Source organism: Peromyscus eremicus, chromosome 10 (assembly GCF_949786415.1).
Source record: "Peromyscus eremicus chromosome 10, PerEre_H2_v1, whole genome shotgun sequence".
Taxonomy (NCBI): domain Eukaryota; kingdom Metazoa; phylum Chordata; class Mammalia; order Rodentia; family Cricetidae; genus Peromyscus; species Peromyscus eremicus.
In genome coordinates, this window is record NC_081426.1 from 27,646,002 (window position 1) to 27,671,166 (window position 25,165).

At 47.1% G+C, this 25,165-nt stretch overlaps 2 protein-coding genes across 3 annotated transcripts in view; both read left to right on the forward strand.

Annotated features, from left to right (window-relative positions):
* Window positions 1–18,595, forward strand: part of Maea (macrophage erythroblast attacher, E3 ubiquitin ligase) — a 36,170-nt gene extending 17,575 nt beyond the window's left edge. For both annotated transcript variants that reach the window (XM_059275680.1, XM_059275681.1), the window contains 8 exons: window positions 1,858–2,040; window positions 3,987–4,190; window positions 6,458–6,580; window positions 10,646–10,722; window positions 13,767–13,875; window positions 15,637–15,770; window positions 16,857–17,052; window positions 17,567–18,595. In XM_059275680.1, coding sequence (XP_059131663.1) covers window positions 1,858–2,040; window positions 3,987–4,190; window positions 6,458–6,580; window positions 10,646–10,722; window positions 13,767–13,875; window positions 15,637–15,770; window positions 16,857–17,052; window positions 17,567–17,662 — 1,122 coding nt within the window. In that variant the 3' untranslated portion in view covers window positions 17,663–18,595. The remainder of the gene's footprint in view (window positions 1–1,857; window positions 2,041–3,986; window positions 4,191–6,457; window positions 6,581–10,645; window positions 10,723–13,766; window positions 13,876–15,636; window positions 15,771–16,856; window positions 17,053–17,566) is intronic.
* Window positions 18,596–24,024: 5,429 nt separating this feature from the next.
* Window positions 24,025–25,165, forward strand: part of Uvssa (UV stimulated scaffold protein A) — a 41,317-nt gene continuing 40,176 nt past the window's right edge. Inside the window, exons 1-2 of the mRNA XM_059275682.1 lie at window positions 24,025–24,393; window positions 24,708–24,807. Of these exons, the coding sequence (XP_059131665.1) occupies window positions 24,710–24,807 (98 nt within the window). The 5' untranslated portion in view covers window positions 24,025–24,393; window positions 24,708–24,709. The remainder of the gene's footprint in view (window positions 24,394–24,707; window positions 24,808–25,165) is intronic.

A 25,165-nucleotide genomic window follows, 5' to 3' on the forward strand; every position in this document is an offset into this window, starting at 1 on the left:
TGTTTATTTGTTTTTAGATTCCTTTTCTTACTGAGCATGGTGGCATATGTCTTTAATCCCAGCACTCGGGAGGCAGAGGCAGGCAGCTATGGTGGCTCAGGGACTCTGTGACTACCAGAGTCTCTCACTGGGTTTTATGTCTGTCTACTCTCCCATTAGGTCCTTCCTAAGAGTCTGCAGTAGGAAGGCATGGGACAAAAGCTGTTTTTGAATACATCCTTAACAATTAGATAGACAGGAGTGGAGGAATCTCTTTTGCATGAAAACAGTGTTGGATGAGCAAGGTAATGCAGGCTTGCCTTGGCCACCCACACTGACAGGCTGACCACTTAGGAAGCGTATCTATCACAGAGCCTCCAGAGAGGATGCTACACCCTGTGCTATTCCTCATCTGACCCAGGAGCTGCATTGGCCACACTAGTCTTTTGTTTCTTATTACCCTGTTGAGGTATTGAACATGCTGTTGTCTGACAATTTCTTCATCTTCATTTCCAACACTGCAAGATTTACTTACTCACTAGCAAGTAAAAGCTCACAGCCATTTGGCTGCACTTTCCTCATAACAACATGGCTTGTCTTAAGGCAGTTTGCCTCTCATGCCAGTGAAGCCTTAGGATTAGACAGGAATGGTCAACACAGTGCTGGAGAAAAGCAGGTTTGGGATTGTGGGAAGTAAAGCTAGTCCTTTTCCCATGTCTGTCATTGTCTTTACAGTCCCTACTCTCAAGAAGCCTAGGTTTCAAGGTGAGCCATGTCTTGGTCTCTCTGTTTACCTTCCTGCCTTTATCAGGCCTCACCATAAGCTCAGTGGCTGACTGATGCAGGGTCCATGCCTGCCTCATGTTGAGGGGTACAGAGCCTCTTTGAGTCTGACCATGTTACTGAATGGGTTTAAGATCACAGGTAAGCTGGGTATTGAGTGTAGTGGTACACACCTTTAATTCCAGCACTGTGGAGGCAGAAGTAGGTGGATCTCTGTGAGTTCCAGCCTGGTCCATAGAGTTTCAGGTCAGCCAGTACACACAGAAACCTTGTCTCAAAAAAGAAAAAAAAAGTTTTCACAGGTGAGTTTGCTGTGACAGCAAAGTTAATACTAGCAGTACTTGACAGTAGAGATATGAGCCATGGCTGTAGCTTAGCCTGCCAAAGAGGTGGGGCATGGTGCTCAGGCACAGCTTAATGTGTTATGCCCACAGTTATGGGCCAGGAAATGAGAGACAAGTGGACGGTGATTCTCTGGAAAGGCAGAAAATCACAGTGACTTGACAATTACTTTGTAATTTTTCTGTAGGAAATGGGTGTTGTTGGTGTTGTTTACAATTAGGATAAACTATTTTTTCATGGAGGAGAAATGTTAATGTGCATTTGTAATTCCACATGAAATATGATGACTTCACGTTAACCTGAACAATACGAAGCTTTTTGGACCCAGCCTGACTGCCCTGCCCAGTGTGGTCCTCACCTCCAGTTCCCCACTAGCTGAATGGGAAGCCCCTTTCTCTCATCTTATTTTTGGTCACTTTTTTAACTGTTTGTTTTTCTAGATTTAAAAAAAAAAAAAAAAAAAAAAATTCGTTGTTTTGTCTGTATACACTTAATTTTTTTTTCTTTTTTGTGAAAAGATTGTGGCTCAGCATTATTCAAAGACCAGAGCAGCATGTGTCTTAGTGTCATTCTCCCTTCCAGGCTCTGGATCATATCTAGTCATCTTGGTCCAGGGTGCTGTGAGAATTTTTTTGAGAGCTGAAGGTCTTAGGCTGCCTTTGCTGGATGTAAAGGAGGCCCATGTGCTGTGCCTGGGACATGTCCGTGCATTGAAGGTCAGGGCTGAGGTTTTTTCTGCCTTTTCTTGTCTAGGTGCCCTATGAGACACTGAATAAACGCTTCCGAGCTGCCCAGAAAAACATTGATCGGGAGACCAGCCACGTCACCATGGTGGTTGCTGAGCTTGAGAAAACCTTGAGTAGTTGCCCAGCTGTGGACTCTGTGGTCAGCCTACTGGATGGTGTGGTGGAGAAGCTGAGTGTCCTCAAGAGGAAGGTTTGTCCTCTGGGAATGGGCCCTAGCTGGGAGATGAAGATGGAGGCCAACTGTGGGTAGGGTGTCCAGGCCTCACTCATGCTGCTGGAAAGAGAACTGAAAGTGTCCTAAGCCCCACCCATGAGGAAGCTAGGGCTTCCAGAGACTGATGTTTCACCCCAGAACTTCCTGGGGCTGTCAGAATGACCTAGCCACTGCGGATGACCCTTTAAAGATTTGAATAGATTTGAATAGTCCTTCAAAGCATCCTCCCAAAGGGGTTAGAGAGCTCAATCAGCAGAAGAGAATCACCAGTCCCAGTCACGGATGGGGGTCAGATAGAAGAAAAGGCCAAGGACTGCAACTGCAGGAGCGTTGTCTGAGCACGAGAGGTCATGTGACAGATGACTTTGGAAGCCCAGGAAAGTGGGCCAAAAAAACCTTGAAAATCTGCAGGGAACAGAAAATACAAAAATTATTTAGAGTTTTAAAAATAATCAGGGAAAATATATTTTAAAAATAGTGACCAGAACTGGACATGGTAGCACACACCTTTAATTCCAACACTTGGAAAGAAGAGGCAGGAAGTCTCTGAGTTCAAGGCCAGCCTGGTCTACATACCAAGCTCCAGGCTGGCCAGGGCTATAGAGTGAGACTATGTCACAAACAAATAATAAACAGGCTGCTGGTAGTATTCAGTGGTAGAGTACCAAGATGGAAAAGTGGTTCTAAAGAAATTGTCTAGAATACAGTGCAGACAGAAAGGCAAGTACATGAGAGATCATGGATTTCTGACATGGTTGGTCAGAGCCCAGACAAGGGGCAGAGAAAGGACAGGGAGAATAACAGTGGCTCATAGACCCACAGGTGAAGATAAACTTCCCTGATGTGTCACATGGTGAGACTGAAGAGCTCTGGCTGAGATCAACCCTAACAGGAGCCAAGCGAAAGCCCATTCCCAACAGGAATGTAGCCCAGAAGCCAACCTGGAAGCAGGGACAGAAAGCCAGTGGGGCGCTGGCTTGTGGTGTCTCACATTTAGCTGTTAGCTCCATGTCTATGAGAATTTACTCGCAATGACATAGGTGTGGTTCTGTGTCACTGGCCTTCCAGTAATCCAGTGATACACGGGGTGGTAGCAGCCATGTTGGGCAGTGTAGGTTGAGCTACGTAGGATTTAATTTTGAACAAAATTAGGTATATATATGTATGTATGTATCTATCTATCTGTTTAGCTGGGTGGTGGCGGCACGTGCCTTTAATCCCAGCACTTAGGAGGCAGAGGCAAGTGGATCTTTGAGTTCAAGCCTAGTCTGGTCTACAGAGCTAGTTCCAGGACAGCCAGGGCTACATAGAGAAACTCTATCTTAAAAAAACAAAGATAGAAAAGAAAAAAACCTAACAAAAAAAAATATAAAATATTTAAAAGTCCAAACATGGTGACACATACTTTTAATCTCCACATTCAGGAGGCAGAGCCAGAAGGATTTTTGTGAGTTTGAGGACACCCTGGTTTACATAGCAAGCTCTGGCCAGCTAAGGCTATGTAGTTGGACCCTATCTCAAAGTGAAATAATTAGTCACTTTATAGTAAATAATAAAACAAGAAAATACAACAAATTTCACATTTTAAGCATCTGACAGTGTAGCTTAAACCAAAAAAGATACACATGCATTTTAGGCCTTTTTGAGGGAAATAGGGCCTCAAATGCACTCAGCAAGCACATGAAGTGGTGGGTAGAGTGTCATGCCCCTCTCAAGAATTACTGTCTTACACAAATTCACCCCAAACAAATGTAGAACCTGATTTCTTTTATTTCTATCATATCATCCAACACATCCTTAGCTTTTACCTTTCCTTGCTTGTCTTCTTGCGAGCATACAAAAGAGGTGGTGCATGCATATGTTTTCATGGCTGATGGTGGGTCCTGGGACGAATCATCTCAAGTGTGTTTGCTGTGACTTAGGCAGTAGAGTCCATCCAGGCTGAGGATGAGAGCGCCAAACTCTGCAAACGTAGGATCGAGCACCTCAAGGAACACAGCAGTGACCAGCCAGCAGCAGCCAGCATGTGGAAACGGAAGCGCATGGACCGAATGATGGTGGAGCATCTGCTGCGCTGTGGCTACTACAACACAGCTGTGAAGTTGGCTCGCCAGAGTGGCATTGAGGTGGGCTCTTCGAATTCTTAGTCCCCTGCTTAGGTGTGAGCACCATCACATTCCCACCTGTTCCCACCTGTTCTGGTGCCCCAATAGTCACTGAAGATCACAGGATATAATTAACTTGCTTTTAGCCAACTTGAACTTGGACCTGAACTTAAATTTGTTGGCCTCGTGGTGCCTGAGGAGGCCAGAAGATTGGTGTTCTTGACAGGAACTCCTTGGAGTCAGTGACATGCCCATATAGCCAGGGAAAGGTGTTGCTGCCTTCTTACCCTTGACCAGTGGTTATAGCCACTGCCACTAGACATTGAATACCCAGCCTGTGCTTGGCCACCAGAGTGTATCACTGAACCCATAGGTTATCCCATTTTTTTTCTTGTAAGCCATTATTATTTTTAAATTTTTATTAAATTTATCTCGGGGGGTATGCACATGCATGTCACGACACGTGTAGAAGTTAGAGGGCAACTTTTGGGGGTCAGTTTTCTCTTTCTGCCATGTGAGTCATGGAGATTGAACTCAGGTTGTCAGGCTTGGTGGCAAGCATCTTTTCCCAGTTGTGCTATCTCACACCATCCAGGCCATTGGTTTTAATTGCATTGGTATTAGCTCTAGTCTGCTGCTTATAGTTGTTTATCTTGAAATAGGAAAAGTAGGAGTCCTACAATGATTTCTTTTACTTAAAGGCTATGTCTACACCATGTTCAGTATCTAGCTTCACATGCCCTGCCCAGTCACATCTCTGGAAGAAGCTTCCCATAACTTCAACTCCTTTCTCCCTTCTCTGGTCATTGTCCTGTATGTGTGGTGTTCAGTGCTTGGGATGTGATGCTAACTAGGACCATTGTCATGAGGCTTGGCAGGAGGAACATCAGGTCCCTGTAGATCCTGACCAGAGCATGCTGTGTACATGGCTCACCTAGGAATTATCAGTTGTTTTGTGCTGTTATTCTCCTTGTTAGTTGAGAAACTGTTTTTTATTAATTTGTTTTGTTGGAGTACATCCCAGATAGGAAAGAAATTTCACTTTTGAAATTAGGTTTTCAGGCTAAGGAGATGGTTCAGCAAATAAAGACACTTGTTGCCAAAACTTAACTAATTTTGATTCCTGTGAATTACATGGTGAGAAGAGAGAACCAGTTCCCGCAAGTCGTTTTCCAACCTCTGTATATCTGCCCACTAATATATAAATTAGTATGATTTTTAAAATTTAAAGAAATTTCCATTTTCTTCAGTTAGCTTCCCTGCTTTTCTCATAATGTGCATACATCTCATTGTCCCAGCCACTCATTCTTGCTAATCTTGCTGGACCCTTTAATATAGAGAGGCCCTGACCTTGTATGAGCCCTCTAGAGCTCAGCAGATTTTCTGTCCTTGGCCCTTTTCAAAGAGCACAGGCACTGGAGAGAGTTGAATTACAACCCCCTCCACACACACCTACACACAGACACTGTGGGGGCATTGTATCCTGTGCTGAGGGCTTGAAGGAGGTTGTGCTTCTGGGGGTTTGGTTGGGGTGTTACTTTTGTTATTGCTGCAACAAAATGCCTGACAGCAGCAATTAACGAAGGAAGGTTTCATTTGTCTTAGCAGGAGATAGACCATCATGCCAGAGAAGGCATGGCAGCAGAAGCAGGAGACAGCTGTTTATGTGTGTGCACAGTCAGGAAATAGAGATGACTGCTGGTGCTCAGTTTGCACTCTGCTTTTAGTCTTGAGACCCCCAGCCCTTGGAATAGTACAGCCCACGTTTAAGATGAATGGACTAATACAAGCCACATTTAAGATGAATTTTCCCACCTCTAAAATTTACTTAATCTAGGTAAGCCCTTACAGATATGCCCAGAGATTAATTTCCATGGTGATCTAAATCTCATGAAATTGACCAGATTAACCACAGAGTGCCTGTACCCTGTGCTGGGAGCCTGTCCAAGTGTGTCTGTATAGTCCACTGCTTATGATCCTTGTTGGCCTTTTTTTAATTACAACAGGATGGCTCTGGTTCCCCTAACCAGTAGACTGGTTCCCCTAACCATTTGGCATCTGCCATATGTAAGCTTCCCAGTCATTGTGGACCATTTCTGCTCCCTAGAATCTTATTCCCTGGGTACTTGTCTATGAGCAGTGCCCGAGACAGGTTGGACTGGAGGCAGGGCTGCACTATGGCCAAGCCTAAACTCTGGGTGGGAGGCTGGGGTGAAGAGGGTAGAAACCAGTTGCCCCTGCTTGTAGGCCACAGGCATGTTGTGACCTGAGCTGCCCCTTCCTCTAAGGACCTTGTGAATATCGAGATGTTCCTGACAGCCAAAGAAGTGGAGGAGTCCTTGGAGAGGCGTGAAACAGCCACCTGCCTTGCCTGGTGCCATGATAACAAGTCCCGACTCCGGAAGATGAAGGTGTGTGGGCTTTCCCAGTTGGGCTTCTGGTGGGGATGGATCTCTATTGGAGGAGAGACCAACATTGGGTGGAAGCTGTTCCACCTAACCAGGACCATCATGCCTTCACTTGCTTGCAGCCTGTTGGGTTGGTTTTGGTTTGTAAGATTGAGTTGTTGGGTTTGGGGTGGGGTTCACCTCTAGGTAAAAACCCTGAAGAGTAGCATATTGGGTTGGTTTGGTTCTAGAGTGAAGTATGGAGTCCCATCATACATGCAGCATGTTCACGCCTCCTGCACTTAGAATTGAGACAGCCTGTTGGTTCCCCCATTCAGTCAGATAGGGACTGCAGAAATCTGGGATGTGATATTCTACTGATTATACACTTTGTACTTTTAAAGCATTCTTTAAAAGTAAAACACAGGCCACAGAACTTAAATCTGCTCACTGAAAATTGTTATCCTAGGGCTTTGTAGCAGAAATGTGTTAGTGTTCATCAATAGCCAGCCCCTGCTTCCACCAGAGGAGCTGTATTTTCTGTTTTCTAAACTGATGCTGCTTTAATCCATCTGGTTGCGATTGTTGAGGTGCATGTAGTTACCAGCCAAGAGTGACACTCTGCCATTCAGGGCTGCCAAAGTGAGCACGAGGCAAAGATGGAACAAAAAAGTAGAGCCACCAGTGAGGATCTTGGTGGGGAACCTCTAAAAGGAAAGTGAGAATTGATATGTAACAGTCTGGCCTGCTCAGTCCCACTTTCATTCCCTCCCAGAGAAAGAACACTGGACTCTTGTCTCTTCCATGAGGTGATCTCCCAAGCTTTGACCTCTCTAGGCAGTGTGCCTACAAACTTGCTGAATTTACTGAGTGCTCCATGTGGACCAAGGATGGACACTCTGGGTAGGCAGAGCCTGAGAAATTGAGGTGCTGATTGAATGCTGAGTAGATGAGCATTGCCTTAGTGTCTAAGAAGAGAGGTAGAGGGGAATGTTAGCATTTGTCCAGAAACACTGTGAAGGTGCCTAATGACAGGCTTGCCCATCACATCACATTATAATATCTGTATAACTCGATTGTGCACATGCACACATGCTCTCCCCTGCCATCAGAGAAATAGTGGAGGAGCCACACTGCACTAAGGTCCCACAGATCAGACACACTAATTTGAATGAGAAGAGAAGCATCTCAGACCCAGTTTCACTAAATTGGAAATACCATATACTAGGGCACCAAGATAAGATCTGTAAATTAGCTTAGGTCTCTAGACTTGACAGGACACTGAAAGAACAACCTAGAGGTCTTATGTCTAGAAGTCACACAGAGCGGTAAATTCAGAGTCTCCAGCTGCTGCACAGTGAGCAGGGTGGCCAGTCATCCCACTATATGAATTGGTAGATGTATGTTCTGGAGGATTAATTTGCATAGCAAACAGGCACTTCTGTGTATTGGTAAGGTGTTTGAAAGTTAACTGTTAGCCAGGTGGTGGTGGCGCACGCCTTTAATCCCAGCACTCGGGAGGCAGAGCCAGGCAGATCTCTGTGAGTTCGAGGCCAGCCTGGTCTCCAAAGCAAGTTCCAGGAAAGGCGCAAAGCTACACAGAGAAACCCTGTCTCGAAAAACCAAAAAAAAAAAAAAAAAAGAAAGTTAACTGTTAAAGAATATTGCTCCTAAATAATAAAAACACATTTAAGGTATATGTTTTATGTAACAAAACTTTTCACTGGGAGGTCGGGGAGGTGGTGGTGCACACCTTTGATCCTAGCACTCAGGAGGCAGAGGCAGGTGGATCTCTGGGAGTTTGAGTTCAAGGCCAGCCTGGTCTACAAAGTGAGTCTACAAAGCTGTCTACAGGACACCTAGAGCTGTTAACACAGAGAAACCCTGTCTTGGGGGTTTTCATTTTCCTTCAGTACCTATACAGTGCCTTCATCCTGCTTTTAAACATCCCACTGGTACCCACCAACTACAGAAGGAACAATGTTACTCTGCAACTTCGTGGGACTCCAGTGCGCAGATTCACCTTCAGTTCCTGCCTTTCCGGCTTTAAAGGGAGCAGAGCACCCACACACCTCTCCATCATCAGTGGGGCCAGGCTGCTCCTGGAGAGCCTTGGGGTACCCTGTCTTTTCCTGATCCACCACTCAGTCAGGACACCTCCTGCTCTGGCTTGGAATGTACTGTGTTTCCAGTCTGTTTGGCCCTCAGCCTGGGTGCGGAGGTTACAGTGCAGGGATCAGAGGAAGTGGGCATCCCTGTCATCTTCCTGTCCCTACACAGAGTTATGTAGGTCTGGTTACATTGTGTTGGTGGAATAGGGTCAGGACAACTGGCTCTGGAGTATGCTTTGCTGGGGTTACATTGAGATGGGCCGTGGGAATTGGGTACACAGGGGAGGCTAGGTGGGAAAAGATGCAGCACTGGAGAATTGAGTTTGAGTCCTAAATGTTCATGAATGATTGACTTGCCATGTGAAGCCTGTGCTGTTGTAATATGGATTATCTGGAATCAGTGGCATGTGATGAATAGTCTTAGACTAGTTTTTCATGTCCTCATTCCTGTCTCTGGCAGGAAGTGTTTTGTGTCCTGAGACTATGCTGAAAGTTTTGAGTAGCTTTTAGGGGGACATTGCCTTTCAGTGTAGCCCAGGCTAACCTCAAATTTACTGAGTCCTTGCCTCAGCCTCCTAGGTGCTGGTTTTACAGGTGATTGTACATGCTGGGTGAGTGCTCTACTGCCTGGTACCTGGGGATCTTTAGATTAGTACTTGCATAGAAAGATGCTTTCTGTGTAAGGTAGTAGCAGTTAATCTTCCTGCCAGTCACAGGAGCTGCTGTCTGCACTGGATTGTAGTGCTGGTTTCAGAGTCAGCTTTAGGCTTCTGTGTAGAAGCATCTACCAACATCCCCAAGAGCCACTGCAGTGCTGATCTCGGATCTCCCTTAACAACTGCAAGTCTTAGAGTTTCTGCAGTTCATGGACCATCCGTTCTCATCTCCTGATCCCCACCAGCCTGGACCTTAGAGTCCTGACAGGAACATTAGCTTCCTTGGACTTACTGCTCCAGGGATTTTGTTCCTCTGTCCCAGGCCTTTATACTATCCCTGTTTCTGCCTGGAACCCTCCTCATCTTTTCAGCCGTCCATCTTTTGTTGTTGCCCAAGTGTTCCCTGTCAGCACCTTGAAGTGCTGCCACCTCCTTGCTACCTCACACCCACTTGAGACACTGTCTCCTTCCACCAGGTATCAGTCTTAGATAAACAGCTTGTGGAAATTTTTCCAGAGCATTCACCATCTCCGGCAGCATGACTTACAGTACAGACAAGAAATGTGCTGAGTTGAAACCTGGTGGAGGTGGTAGGGAGAAAACTTTTTTTTTTGAGACAATTAATTCCTCTTTTTTTGCTTTGTTTTGTTTTGTTTTGTTTTTCGAGACAGGGTTTCTCTGTGTAGCTTTGCACCTTTCCTGGAACTTGCTTTGGAGACCAAGCTGGCCTCGAACTCACAGAGATCCGCCTGCCTCTGCCTCCCGAGTGCTGGGATGAAAGGCATGTGCCACCATCTCTGTCTTCAATTTCATACACACATAATATTTACAATTGTAACCATTTTTAAGTTCACAATTCAGTGGAGTGAATTACATTCAAGGTATTAACTACACTCGCAGGGCGGTGGTGGCGCAGCTAAAGGAAACACGTTCAGAGGAAGATTCTTTATGGTATTGATAGACAATAGGACCTTGACTATAGGGCCTTGGAAAACCCTCCAGGGAGTTGTCAGGGTTTCCTCATACAGTTACTTAACCTTACTCCATGTACTCTGGGAGCTAATGACAGTCTTGGTTTGCTGCCCATCCAAGTGCCACATGACTGTCTTCAGATATTGGGCTCACCATCTGCATAATGCATTGGTCCTAGCAGAAGAGGGGTTGATGCACATCAGAACAGAAGCTCTGGCCGTAGCATGCTTCCCAGTATCCATGGAGAGGCCCTGAGTTTTGATGATAGAATTTGTGGGACCTATGGATCCTGGTGCCCAGGCGCCTGCTGACAGGTGGCACCTTCTAACCCTGTCTGTCTTTGCCCTCAGAGCTGCCTGGAGTTCAGCCTCAGGATTCAGGAGTTCATTGAACTTGTCCGGCAGAACAAACGCCTGGATGCTGTGAGGTAGGATATGCCATACACAAGGTTTCTTATATCAGGACAGGACATGCAGGTGCCATTCCCCTTTCCTCATCCTCTTGGTCGGGTGATGGAGAGGGAAACACACATGTTGTGGCACTTCTAGTCTGATGGCTTCAATCCTATATGCCAACTACATTCCTGTGTTCTAAGGCAGGGATTGAAGTCCTCTGCTCCACAGACAATTTCATGTGGCAGTTCAGACCCTCATAGCGTCAAGTGAGCTAGACTGGCATCCCAGCCGCCCATGTCAACCTGTTATCAGGGCTCCGGGTCTCATCTTTTCCACTGGGGAAATAATCATCAGCTTTAAGTAACAAGTATACTCCAAGGGTCTGACCAATGGACAGTTAAAAGTTCCTTGGTCTTTTTTCTTCCTGGCCACCTGAGAGCATACTTGTATCAGGAAGAATACCTTAGGGCTTTCTGCAGGCATATCTGAGCTTCTGAGGTCTATCTCTACCCTAAGGGTACAGGGAACAGTGGCTGACCGACCATGTGGCCTCTACTTGGCAGGCCTCTGTGGGTCTTTAGCAGTCAAGCATAAGACTCACCCTTTTTTGGCTGGAGTGTCACAGAGAGTACCTTGTGCCAGTTTCCACTCCTGAACTACTTGCTTTCAGTCAGCTTTGTGAAGCCTTCTTGGTGTCCACCAGGTGTCTGGTTAGTGTATGCCAAAGCTAAAGCAATAACTTCTTTCTATAGCTGGGGTTCTCCAATTCCAGCTTTGCCAAGGCTCCTGCCCAGTTAGTCCTGGAGTATGAGCAGGGAGGAACACTGTGGCCAGGGCCGTGTGGTACACCAGTGAAAACATGACCTGCTCCTCCCTAGACGTGGGCTGAGCTGGTGGCATCTCCTAGCATAGACACTGAAGGAATATATCTTCCAGAAGGTGTCTGTCTATGATGACTGAGACTCAGCAGTGACGTGTCCCATCAGAGAAGCCTGAGTGGGGTGCAGAGAGTCCTGCAGGCCCAGCCCAGGCTTAGCTTTTAGTGAACCCAGGACTGCTATTCCCTGGGAGCATGGAAGGGCGAGGGCAAGGCATGATTGAGCTGGCTGCAGACCTTACTGGCTGCTGTCACTTGCCTTTGCCTCATACATTGTAAAGGGAAAGCCTGAGGTACCTACACGTGTGTGTGCCCTCTGTTGATATCCTTCTTTCCAGACCTTGAGCATGGTAGACAAGTGCCCTCCCTACCAGTACGTTCATTTCTACTCTTCTCATTTCCTTTTGTAAGAGACCTGGTCATGCCAGGAGTGGTCATAATTCCTCCAATCCTAGTATTTAGATGGTAGAGGGAAGTGAATCCCTGTGAAGTTGGGGAAGGCCTGGTCTACATAGCAAGTTCCAGATCATCTAGGGCTACATATAATAAGATCCTGTCTCACAAAAAAAGATAGGATCACATTTTGCTGCCCAGTGTTCAAATCCTGAGCTTAAGCAGTCCTTTCCTCAGCTTTCTGAACAACTAGAGTTTTGGAAGGGGCACTGTGCCTGATGCCTGAGACTTGACTTGTGTCTCTACAGTGTTAAAGGGATTGTCACTCTCCTCACACTATGGGAGCTAATGGTTGGTTCAGGTGTGTCAGGCTCTGGGTGTCTCACATTTATGTTTTTAAAGAAAAAGTTGGTGTCACTGTACACCAGTTGCCAGTTTCATCACTGTGATGTATGTATACCTGAGGCAAACAGCTTCAAAGGCAAACAAGCTCATTTTATCACTGGGTGCCATCGTGTGGCACCTGTGATGAGGAAGAACATGATGGCAGAAGTATATAGTGAAGCACAGAGTAGCAAGGGGCCAGTGTACCACTAGCTCTTCAAGAACACACCCAAGTGGCCTAACTTACTCCAGTGGGCTCCACCTTTAAACTTTCTGGTACCTCAAATCGTGCCATAGACTGACAGCCAAGCTTTCAACCATAGCTCTTGGGAGACAGTGAAGAGCCAAACTATGTTTTGTTTTTCTTATACTGTTTGTGATGTTTATTAAAGCAATATTGGTTCTTTTACCCTGGGATTAGGATATCAGAGTCCTAGGCCTGGTACTGGTCTTGGCTCACTGCTTCTGTTGAGTAGGAAGCTATGTAGACCAATTGGTTGTATCCTAAACCTGTACATACTTCCTACTTCCTTTGGCTTTGTGGCCATCTTGCTACTACTCCATGGGGGCTGCTTGGTGACATTGTCTACTAACTTTATTCTCTATCTAACCATACATACTCATACTCACCTCAAGGCTGCCTCAGGTTCCCAGGACCTTCTAGCTCTCTTTTTCCTGACTTAGCACAGGACTGACCTACGTGAAGACTTGGTTCCATGGGTTCTGCTGTGTCATAGCCACTGGTTAGAGGGATTGGTTCTGCAGGAGGGACTTGGGGTGTAGAAGATATGACATTGAATGAAGCCTTGTGGGAAGATAGGAAACCTAAGGTCTTTAGGGCTGGTGGCCAGCAGAGGAGAGTTCCATACTCCTCCTGGCTGCCCAGTCCTTCCGGGTAAAATAGGCCCTGGTCCGGACCAGCCATGTGTATCACATGTGAAAGACCACAGTGTGTTGTTTGCTTGTACATGATGGGCTAGATACGCCTTGGAGTCCGTCTATGGGCCTGAGTTGCTCCGAACAACTTAGAATTGAAAATGCTGGACTGGAAGTCCCTGGGCCTGAAAGGTAAGCACTCAGAACAATTGGAATCACTTGAGAGCCCAGGCAATAATTCTAGCACTAATTGAACCCATTTCCTGATCTCTTGACCCCTCAGGCCCCACCCAGCACATCTGGGATGGAATTCCTTTATGCCAGACTCTGAAGGACCTGTTAGTCCAGACCCTTAAAATTGGAGATTCAGGGCAGGTGTAAAGGCACTTGCCTCCAAGCCTGGCAACCTGAGTGTAACCCCTGGGATCCACATGGTGGAAGGAACTATCTAACTCTCACAAATTGTCTTTTAACCTCTGAATTGATTAAGTGATTATTGAAAAGCGGGGATTACAAACTTAAATGTGCCAAAATGTTGTTTTTCAGACATGCAAGAAAGCACTTCAGCCAGGCTGAAGGAAGCCAGCTGGATGAGGTCCGCCAGGTCATGGGCATGTTGGCCTTCCCGCCAGATACACACATCTCCCCATACAAGGTAATGTTCATGACCCTGTTACCTGGGTTCCTGCTGGTCCTTGGAGTCAGGGGTCCACTGGGATGGATTAGCGGGTACTGGCCAGCTCCTGCGAGCCCATCAGGTGTCACTTCTTCAAACCTCATGGCTTGTCCTACCCAGTTGTGCTTTTCTTGCTTTATTTCCATCCAGCTGATGTGAAGTTTGGAGCAGAGGTCAGAAGACTTCAACCTGGCAGGCTCTGGGTCTCCACACCCTGCCACCCTTCCTTGGTGTTCTCTTCCTGTAGTCCTCCTTACATGTCCACAGCCTGTCTCCTGCTCTGTACTCCCTGGCCTCCTTGCTTTTTCTGTAAGGCCAGAGTTCTGGGTCTAAAGGGCACTAGAGTCTGGTCATGGTGGTGATCTTGCCCTTCCTTGGATGCTCCTGGTCTTTTTCCTGGTTCCGTCCTGTTGTTTTCAGCCCCCTGATCACTGGCCTGTGGTGAGAGAGGTTCTGGGAGCGGATGTGGTCATGGCTCCATTGCTTAGACAGCTTTGTACAGACTTCAGCCCCACATTGGGGTATCTGTACCTGACCCTGAGTAAGCAGCCTATGGCTTTACCTCTGTTCATCAAGTATGGCCTCATCAAGCCACAACCTCTGAAGGCATTAGGTACAGGCTTTGCTCATAGAGTTATAGACTTTGTTTGCTGAGCCTTGAGACTGGTCTCTGTCAGAGGCTTGTGTCTGCCCTGCAGCCTCACCCACAGTGCCAGCATGCCTGAGTAGACCCAGTTTTGGAGTTGCTGGATTTGCTCTAAGCCCTAGCAAACGCTCTCCCAGCTTTGAGGTATGAAACATCATGTATTGAAATGCCATGAGGCCAGAGTGTCAGAATGTCTAAACACATTTTTTAAACTGATGTCATAAATCTCTCTTCACTACATTGGAGAAGGTTTGGTTTGGGCCTGAGGCATCTGAGTTAGAAGATGAACCATCTAATGTGAGGCCTCATAGTACAGAGAGAGGTAGGACATACCTGCTGTCCCACCAGTGAGCACAGGAAGATGCCTGCTTACTCATGGGGTCACGGTCAGCAGGGTAAAAGGGATAGCATTTGTCAGTGACAGAAATTTGGTGACCTGAAAGAGAAAGACCAAGATCACACTGGAAACCTTTGTCTTGGGGACAGTCAAGCAATTTAGGGTACAGCAAGCTAAAAAAGAACTGAAAGAATGGCTTTTGTAAATTAAGGAGGAAAGAACCAGGGCACTGGTGAGGAAGACAGAGAGGAAGCTTCCTTCAGAGGAAAGTGGTGTTCTGGCCTCAGGAGAAGGACCCTGAGGACTGATGCTCTCCCTTCTGTGAGAGCCTCCCAGACTGGGCATAATCCTCCATAGACTGTTTTTATAGAAGTAATACTGAAAACAGTGTTTTTATAAAAGGGTGGGAGTGAAGTATGTTGTGGCCCTAATGATGCTGAAGTTTTACCTCCTTTGCTCTTGTATATGTGCATTCCTTATCTGTGTCTAAGACACACACATTAGCCAGGCATAGTTCTTCTGAGCTGAGGTCATCTTTTATCGTCTGTCTGGCATTTCTTCTCTGGAGTGACCTCCCTTTCAGTTTTTATTCTCTGTGATTCTGTTTTATAGTTGCAAGACCACAGGATATACACCAGGGAGTGTTCTGGAACATCAAGCCAGCAGGGGTCTTGTAATACAGTTGGGGCATCTGTCCTGGCTGGGCCTCCCAGTAACTGCCAGGGGAGGGTCCCAGCACTTGCACGTTGTCTTTCAGGACCTTCTGGACCCAGCCCGGTGGCGGATGCTGATCCAGCAGTTCCGATATGACAACTACCGACTGCACCAGCTCGGAAACAGCTCCGTCTTCACCCTCACCCTGCAGGCTGGGCTCTCGGCGATAAAGACACCGTATCCTCCATGCCCTGCCTTGTCCTCTGGGGTAAAGGTTGAGAGGGAGGGCCTAGGACCTGCAGCTTGGTCTTTCTTTCCTTGGTCTGTGTACTCTTCATGGCTTTTGCATCTCAAATGTTGCCATGCACCTGGTACTTGAGGATACAGGAGTCCTTAAGACCTAAGCCCTAGCTGTCCAGCCAGCTTGACTTCTCAGCTTGACTCAAAATGGTCTTGGCTCTGACAAGGACAACCTCTCTTTTTAAGAAAGACAAGAAAGGCTGATCCCTCGTTTATGTTTGGCATACTAAACCCTACAGGTGACTGACCCATCCCCTGTATGACTCTCCCTTGCATGGCTGACCTATTCCTTCCTGTGATGGACACCCCCCACCTCCACCCCATGGTAGATTCTTGTCCTTTGTGTGGTTGACCTTCCCACATATGTTTGACTCCCATCCCTTGTATGGTTCCTGTAGTCAGAACTCAGGTTGACCTCATCCCTTGTGGGTCTGTCCCCACCCCCTCATGTGAGTGACTCTCTCTCTCATGTGGATGACCTGTATCTATTGTGTGGCTAAACCCTACCACTCTGGCTGAACCCTGTCCCTTATGTGCCTGGCCTGATTGTTACATGTAGCCAACCCCATTCTGCCCCATTCTGGGTGTGACAGCTGTCTCACCAAGTAGTGGCTGTTCTGGGATCACAGCTGATACCTGTTGTGCTATGTTCCAAGCTGAGGCTCAGGGCCCATCTTTTCACTGTCTCTGGTGGGCAGTGGAGAGTAAACATGTGTTTGCCCACCACCTTCTGACAGTCACCCAGAACATCCCTGTCTCACTCTTGCATGAGAATACCAGCAAGGGTGCAAGGTACCACTGGTGGCCATGCTAGTTGCTTGTTTTGAGTCCGGTCTTGGTGACCATTGTTATTGAATGGCTATAGCATTCTTTTCACCTTGGATGATAGATAGCCCTATTTATTTTCTGCATGGTGTCCCTATGTGGCCATAAGGATGCCCTATGTCTAGACAGTAATGGTCACAACATGCCTGCCTTGCTGCTTACCTTGTTGGTACAGCCTTTCCTTAACAGTGTTTACAGACAGTGCTACAAGGAGGATGGCAGCTCCAAGAGCCCTGACTGCCCTGTGTGCAGCCGCTCTCTGAACAAACTGGCGCAGCCTCTGCCCATGGCTCACTGTGCCAACTCCCGCCTGGTCTGCAAGATCTCTGGTGACGTGATGAATGAGAACAACCCACCCATGATGCTGCCTAACGGCTACGTCTATGGCTACAATGTGAGGGGCCTGGGTGATCAGGGCTGTGGGCTAGGCTGGGCTGGACAGGGCAGCTGTGTGGAGGGTAAGGGGGCCCCAGGGTTGGGGTAGCACCACATTTGAACAACTTCAGGTTTCTTTGACAGGTATGCCTTCAAGTAACTTTGTAGGATTAGACGGCTTGAGGCTGAAGAGATGGCTCAGTGGTTAAGAGCATTGTTGCTCTTGTAGAGGACCTGGGTTTGGTTCTGAATATCTGCATGGTTACTCACAACTATCCATAACTCCAGTTCCATGAGTAACTCAAGTTCCATGGGATATGACACCCTTTGCTACTTTCAAAAAGCATCAGGCATACATACGTACATACATACAGGCAAAGTACTCATACACATAAGTCTAAAATTTTGTTAAAAAAAATAAGATTAGCTGGCTTATTCTATGGTAGCTTATTTTGTGGAATGAACCTTAATTCAAGTCTTGCTTTATGTGGGATTTTCTCATTTTAATGCATAACTCTGGTCTTGCTTTTCAGTCTCTGCTCTCTATCCGTCAAGATGATAAAGTTGTTTGCCCAAGAACCAAAGAAGTCTTCCACTTCTCCCAGGCTGAGAAAGTGTACATCATGTAGGCCCTGCGTTGCCATGTGCACGCCTCCGGCCAGAGGCTGTGGTGGGTGGGAGCCATACCTCCTACCCTGACCCCTGACCCCAGACCCCAGCCTGCCTCGGCATTTGTTTCTTGCGACCAAAGATCAGTGAGCAACAACAAATACTCTTAGAAAAAGAGGAAGTGAGATTTAATAAGTCTGTGCTTGAGAACAGCGTTTGATTGGTAGGATTTTGTAACATAAGTCGACTGATGCCTCTGCAAGTTCTTGCACCTCTCAAAGGAAACTTTCTCTACAGTGTGACCTGAACACCAAGGAAATCCAGAGCATCTCAGAAGTAGGAATTGGTTCATCGGTATTTCCCTGTGTTTCTCCATTTCCTTCCTTTTGCTAGTGATGGGACTCAGGGCAGCTTGAGGAGCAGGCTGGTCCTTTGCCAACTCCTGTTGGCCACAGCCTGGGCAAGGTGTTGGCCACAGCCTGGTTGGCTGCAGTGACTTGTGACATGGTGCCGAGGCCTTTCCTGACTTCACTGTCTAGCTGCTGCCAAAGCACCATGCACCACACACTCCTGGGCTGCTACTTGAGGAGGCTCCGCCCACATGGCCAGGGTGTCTGGGGCTGTGTCTGTGCACAGGTTCAGTATCTCACCTTCCAGCACCGCCTTATCTCCTGCTTTGAGAATGTATTCACGGGAAAGCCACTGGACTGAGTTTCTGCAGAGGCCTTGCCAGGTGGTTCCGTAGTCCTAGAGTGTAAATGCTTTTCATTACACAAACTGATAGTTGAGCTAAAATAAGTACTGACGGGTTTTCCAAACAGATGAACCGTTGTAATTCACACAAAACCATATTGTAGAGGTTTGTATCTAGCGCTTATTTTTGCATGTTGATGTTGATTAGCTAATGAACTGTAAATGTAAAGCGTGTTAATAAAATAGCTTTCTATTTCTCATTTTTTGTGTGAGGTGTTTCTAAGACCTCAGATCTCTTCTGCTTACCCTGCCAACCATTAGACCATGCAGCACCTGTATGGGACCTGGGTTTGTCCTATGACTACAGTAAAGAGGACTCAGCACATCTATCCTGGTCCACTATACACAACTTAGCCTGCTAACCTCCAGGGGGCTCTTCTGAGGAATGAGGGCAGAAATATCAAGAGGCCTAAGCTAACAGCTGACTCCTACTGGCCTAGCCAGAGCCGACCTGGAGCTGGAGCACTACAGGTTTTTGGAGAGCTAGAGTGGATCGTGATAGTGATTCCTGTTGTCTCTGTTCTTGGGATCTTAGGAGCCACTCTTGGGGCAAGGGTTCAAGCTGTAGATACCAGCAAGCAGGTGTCAGTGTTCTCTTCGCTTCTCCACACATTGTCTGCTCTTCTCTGTGTAACTCTGTAGTCCTGACTCTTCGTGCATGGAAGCTGCCTTGGCCACGTCACTCAGTTTTGCCCGTGAAGCTAAACACACGTACCTCAGTTCAAACTGGCAGGGGTAGACTTTGCCTGTGGTACCCACTGCTTTCCAGTGCTCTCTGGAGATACCTTATGCTCTGTTTGGGGGTCTCTGTGACTTAGTACCAGTTGACTCCTCTATACTCATTCTGGAGCCACAGCCTGTCTGGGGCCTTCCATTTCTACCATGGCACCAGTGAGAAGTGGGAGCAGAATGACGTCAGCACTTCTTTTCTGTGCTTTCCTACAATGTAGTCCTTTGGGTTGGTATGCCCATTGTCATCCTTAGAGTAGCTGCAGTCATCTGCAAATGACCTTCATGTGATTAAGCATGTTAACATTCTCTTGGGGAAAGAGGCAAGGTCCAGAGGCTTCTCCCCTCACCAGGATTATACAGGATAAACAGATAAGGGAGTTGGGGTGTTCTAGCCACTTATCAGTTACATGGGGAACCACTTAGTCCTGTAGCTGCCTTCAAGTCTCCCATGTTCTGTAAGTAATCGAATAAACTCATTGGTTCATCAAGCAGAGCTTCAATGGAATTCTTTCTCTGGTCTGCTGGTGCCTTGGCTTTCTCTGTGTAGTATAAGTTGGCATGCCCCTCTGCCGTAGTGGCGGTTGCAGGATTCCTGCCTTGGGTGATAAGTCATACAGGCGAAGCTGAGCTGTCTGCCTTAAGGGAACTTGATTGCATGAGGGAGGAATGACACATGGGAAGGGACATGCAGGTGACATTTTCCATGCTAGCCTCTGATTTGGTGGGGGAATAGATAATAGGACAAAATAAAGATACTGATACAAGGTTTTTGTCTGGTTATTTATTTATTTATTTATTTGCTATGATAAGACACTGACTGGGGCAGCCTATAGAAGAAAGCATTTAATTTGAGGGCTCACAGCTCCAGAGCATTAGGGTCCATGACCATCATGGTGGAAGGCATGGATGGCAGCAGGCAGATGTGCAGGAGCAGTACCTGAATGGTCACCTCTTGAGATAATAGCCATGAGGCAGAGAACTAAGGATGGTGTGGGCTTTTAGAACAAAATCCACCCCCAGGGACACACCTCTTCCAAAAAGGCCACACTTGATCCTTCCTGAACAGTTCCAAGTGGAGACTAAGCATTCAAATGTGAGCCTGTGAGGGCCATTCTCATTGAAACCACTACAGTTTTGTATGTGTATAGGTGTGTGTGTGTGTGTGTGCGCGCGCGCGCATGCATGGAAGCTAGAGAATAACTTCAGGTATCATTCCTCCAGTGCATTCCCACTGCTGTGGAGGTAGGAGCTCTCACAAAACGGAAATCTCAACTGCACCCTTAACGTGATGGTCAATGTTGCCTGCAGGGTGGTCCAAGGCCCCACATTGAATTACATGTTTGTTGGTCCCTACTAATAAGCAAAATTTGGGCTTTAGTGGATACTGGAGCCAAGTGTACTTTAGTTTATGGCAACACCCAAAAGCACCAGGAACAAGAAGAGTCAGCAGCAGATGGACCCAGAGGTCCAGAGCAGTACTAGAAAAAAAAGACTTAAGCTTATCCTGTGGGTGAGTAATTTTTCCCCACTCTTTTAAGTACACTGTATATTTCTCCCTATAAGAAAACAATGTGGGGGTGGAGAGATGGCCCAGTGGTTAAGAATACTGGCTGCTCTTCCAGAGGACCAGGGTTCAATTCCCAACAACCACATGGCAGTTCACAACTGTTTCAGGGGTTCTGAAACCCACAGGCCTATGTATATAAAATTAAATAAATTAAAAAAAAAATAAAAATGTGGAGTTGGGGGCTAAAGAGATGGCTCAGTGATTAAGAGCACTTGCTCTTGCAGAGCACACAGGTTTGGTTCCCAGCACCCACATGGTGGCTTACAACCATCTGTGACTAGTTCCAGAGAATCCAATGCCTTCTAACCTAGGGTACCAGGTACATACATGGTGCACATACATGCATGTAACTAAATAAAATATTAAAAAATCAAAAACAAAACAGGAAGGGTGATACTTCTGGAATACACTGTGTGCACAACCATTGGAGAATTCTGTTTGAGGGATGTATTTGGGTAAATTGGAGCCTATAAAGTTGATAGATTACTGTGTCACTCTAAGACGTTTTTAGAAAAAAAAAATTACGTGTATGAGTGTTTGCCTGTATGTGTATATGGGTGTATGTGTACCACATGCATACAGTGCCCACAGAAGCCAGCAAAGGGTATCAGATCCCTTGGAACTGGAGTTACACTTGTGAGCCACAATTCCCATGTGAGTGTTGGGTTTGAATTGAACCCAGGTTTTCTGCAAGAGAAGCAAGTGCCCTTAACTACTGAGCCATCTCTCCAGCCACCCACCTCCCCCAGGCCCTTTGAACATGAAAGTGTGGTTGAGGGGGCTGCATGGATTGTGGAGGGGTAGATTTCAGAATAGCGCCGCCAGCCCATGCTGCTGTACGCAAAACTGCTGTACCCAACATTGCTCTTTTGGCAGAAAAACATGTTTTTGTTGTTTTGTTTTGTTTTGTTTTTTAGATCTTGCTGGCGTGTTTAGTTTCCTCATAGTTACTGAGTCCCAAGACCAAGTCTCACTTACTTTGAGTGGAAGGCAGTGAAGCATCAGAGCTCCTGCCCACCCTTTGTATAAAGGTCCCATTATTTAATACTAGCCTCTGAGAGTCTTACGAGTTTGGCAAAGCATCTGGAAGAACAGCAAAATCAGCATTTAAACACTTTGAATGAAGGTATCTGTGTAGGTGGGAAAAAGAACAAATAGGTTATTGAATGAAAATCTCAGTGCGAGGGGTAGGCTACCTCTCTGAATTGTTGGCCTGAGGACCAATGAAGGCCCCCATACAGACTTTTGCCATTGTTGTTGAGACAGGGTCTCCCTAAATAGCTCTGGCTATCATGAAACTTAACTATATAGACCAGGCTGGCCTTGAACTTAGAAAGATCCACTTGCCCTTGCCTCCCGAGTATAAGAAAGTCCAGTCCTGGGATTAAAGGCATGTGTCACCAGGCCTGTCTTTGACATGTAACTCTTCTGTTAGATTTAAGTCTGTTGTCAGCTACCTTTTTCCTGTTTGTCTGCTCTGTTCTCTGTTTTCTCTCATTTTCACCTGTATCCACTTTATTTTAAATTGATCCCATTTTATCTTTGCAGTCTTACTAGTGATGTCCCATTTGTGTGGGGGGGGGGTGGGGGCGGCGGGGATCAAATCTAGAGCTGAATAAATGCTCTGTTAGTAAGCCACACTTCCAGCCTTGTATCTAATTTATTTTTTTACTTTGGGGTTCACTTGATGGTAGTGATATGTTCTTAGACATGGGACATTAGGCAGTTACACTGTTTTGTGATCACAGAATACTTAAAAGTCTGCTATGTCATTAGGTGTTGGATTTGGTCTCTCATTAACTGAAATGCCATTATATGTGACTGTTTATCACAATGTTCCTTTAAGTAGTATACCAGTTTATGTAAGAACACAACTCTTAGAATATATACTGCCATTTCCCCCTCCATGTCACTTGAGTAACTTGTCATATTTTTTTCCTGAATATTAAACTACATAACCTATTGAACTGTGGCTTATAAAAGAAATTTGAAATTATTTCATTGGCTTTATCATTTAGTTAGTTCTTCAGTCTCGGAATCTGCATCTAGTATCATCTCCTTCTCAGAAGGGACTCCCTGTGACTTGCTGGCACGCAACTGCTTGCTCCTGTTTGTAGCAAGCTCAGCTTTTGAAGGATGTCTTGCTGCACATGTATACAAGTCTGGCTCGACAGTACCTTTTCTGTTACTACTTTAAGATATTCTAGTTGCTGAGATGGCTCAGCTGGTAAAGGCACTTAACCAAGCCTGGCAACTTCAGTTTGAGTGGTGGAACCCACTCGGTGGAGAGTACTAGCTCTCAAAAGTTGTCCTGATTCCACCAAAGGGCCCACCTTCTAACCCCCAATAAATAAATGTAATAAAAGTATCTTAAAGACATTCTTCAGTGGTTTTTTTTTTTGGGGGGGGGGTCGCAAATCTTTGGCTTATCTTTGTGTGAGCATGTGAAGTGAGGAAGCAGCAGGCCACAATTGTGACCCCTCAAGTATACAGGGACTGGGGACGAGGTTGTGGGAAGAGCTCAGATCCTGAACATATTCTGAAGTTGGGTTGCCAAATCCTCCTACAAGTGAGAAGAAAAGTCCAGTTGACTCTGGTCACTGGCCCAAATTCAGGCACTTTTTGAATGTCGACTCTGTGGGTGGAGAGCCGCTCAAGGCAGGGTACACAGGGAAGGCCGCTACTTTCCTGGGTGAAGCAGGAGCTAACAGAGGAAAGGCTGACTCCAAAAGGCAGAGCGAATTGAGAGAGGGATGAAGTGAGTGGCCGGGGTCTGTGCAACCGAGAGCTGGCTGATGACTGAAGCTGCGTGATCTGCAAGAGCCAGTGACCGGGACATGTAGGGAAGGGAGCAAGCAGCTCTAGCCATGAGCCTCTGTATCCTTTAAAATCATTCTACGCTGAGACAGAACTGACACTTTAAAATTTCCAATCGGTGCAACCACCACTAACCCGGGGCAGCCTGGCAACTGTGCCTCCTAGGATGGCCGGGCCTCGGGAGTGGACAGCTGACCCGGTCAGGGGGGCTGGCCGACCCCTCCCCACCGGATTGGCCCAGACCTCCTTCTGAGCTTTCTTAGCAGATGTACGGGGCCTGTACAGAAGCCACGAGCCTCCTGGTGGCCAAGGAACTGATGCCCAGACCAAAACCTCTTTCTGCGCCTGTTTCAGATCGCTGCCCCGGAGACACCTCCCCTTTAAGAACTTGCTGCGCCCTCCCGCCTCCTTTTTCTCGCGCGTAGTTCCAGAACTACCCCGCCCCCTGGAAACGCATCTGCGTCACCGCGTTGCTGCGTCCTCGCGCCTGCGCTGTGGGGCCACCCGGGGCAAATGACGGAAACTGGCCGGGGACTCGTCTGGAAGGGGCGAGACGAGGGCGGTCCCGTCGCGCGTCACGATGACTTCCGCTCCTGCGCCGCGGGCCTTCGCGAATTTATGCCCTCCGTGCTCTGGGGCCCGGTGACAGGGAGCTCCCTCCACCGGAAAGGGTGGACGAAGCGAGCTGCCTCATCCGGCGGTCTGTGTCACATCGGCCGCGGAACGCTGGTACTAGGTTTCCTGAGGCGGAGGGTCAGGCAGCCGAGTGCAGCGCACTGAGGGTCGTGACCGTCCAGATCCTCGACGGATCGGTCGCCCCTGCAGTTGTCCAGAGGCTATCGCTTGCAGAGAGCGAGTATCCTGTGCGGCCAGCTTGCGAAGGCCAGTTTGAGTACAATTTAGTGACATTTTCCCTTAAAGAGCCAGTGCCGGCTCGCCTCGCCTCCCATGTAGCTGACGGTAGACCGCCAGAGTTAGTGCCATCTTCAGAACCTTAGCTAATTACCATTGAAGGTCTTGATGGTCTTCAGTGATAATGAGCTAGCTAGCTTCCTTCGCCTGGGAGGCTACCGAGACACACTGGGGCCTTTGCCATAGTCCCCAATACTTGGAGGTCCCCCATTAAGCTTGTTGGAAAAACCAAGACTGTTAGGTACTGGATGTTAACCCTGCGTCTCTGCGTCCCTCGTTTCTAGATATGGATCAGAAACTTCCCCAGTTGATAGAGGAGCTCACAACTTCAGGAGAATCCCAACTGAATGCTCAGAAAATGAAGGAACTGAAGAAAATTTGCAAGTATGTATTTAGGTTAAGCGTGTATAATAACTGGCCCACTGAGCACCCACACCATTTGAACCCTTCTGCCCTCTTGTATATCTCTGCTACCTCCTGCCTTCTGGAAAGGAGTTACCCGATCACTGGGGCATTAAAGCACTTGCCTGTTGGGAGGTGGAGGCAGGGGGATCATGAGTTCCAGGCCAGGGTAGGCTACATAATGAGACCTTGTGTCAGAAACTAAAGAAGCGCTAAAAGAGCCGGCGGTGGTGGCGCACGTCTTTAATCAGGGAGGCAGCGCCAGGCAGATCTCTATGAGTTCGATGCCAGCCTGGGCTACAGAGTGAGTCCTAGGAAAGGAGCAAAGCTACACAGAGAA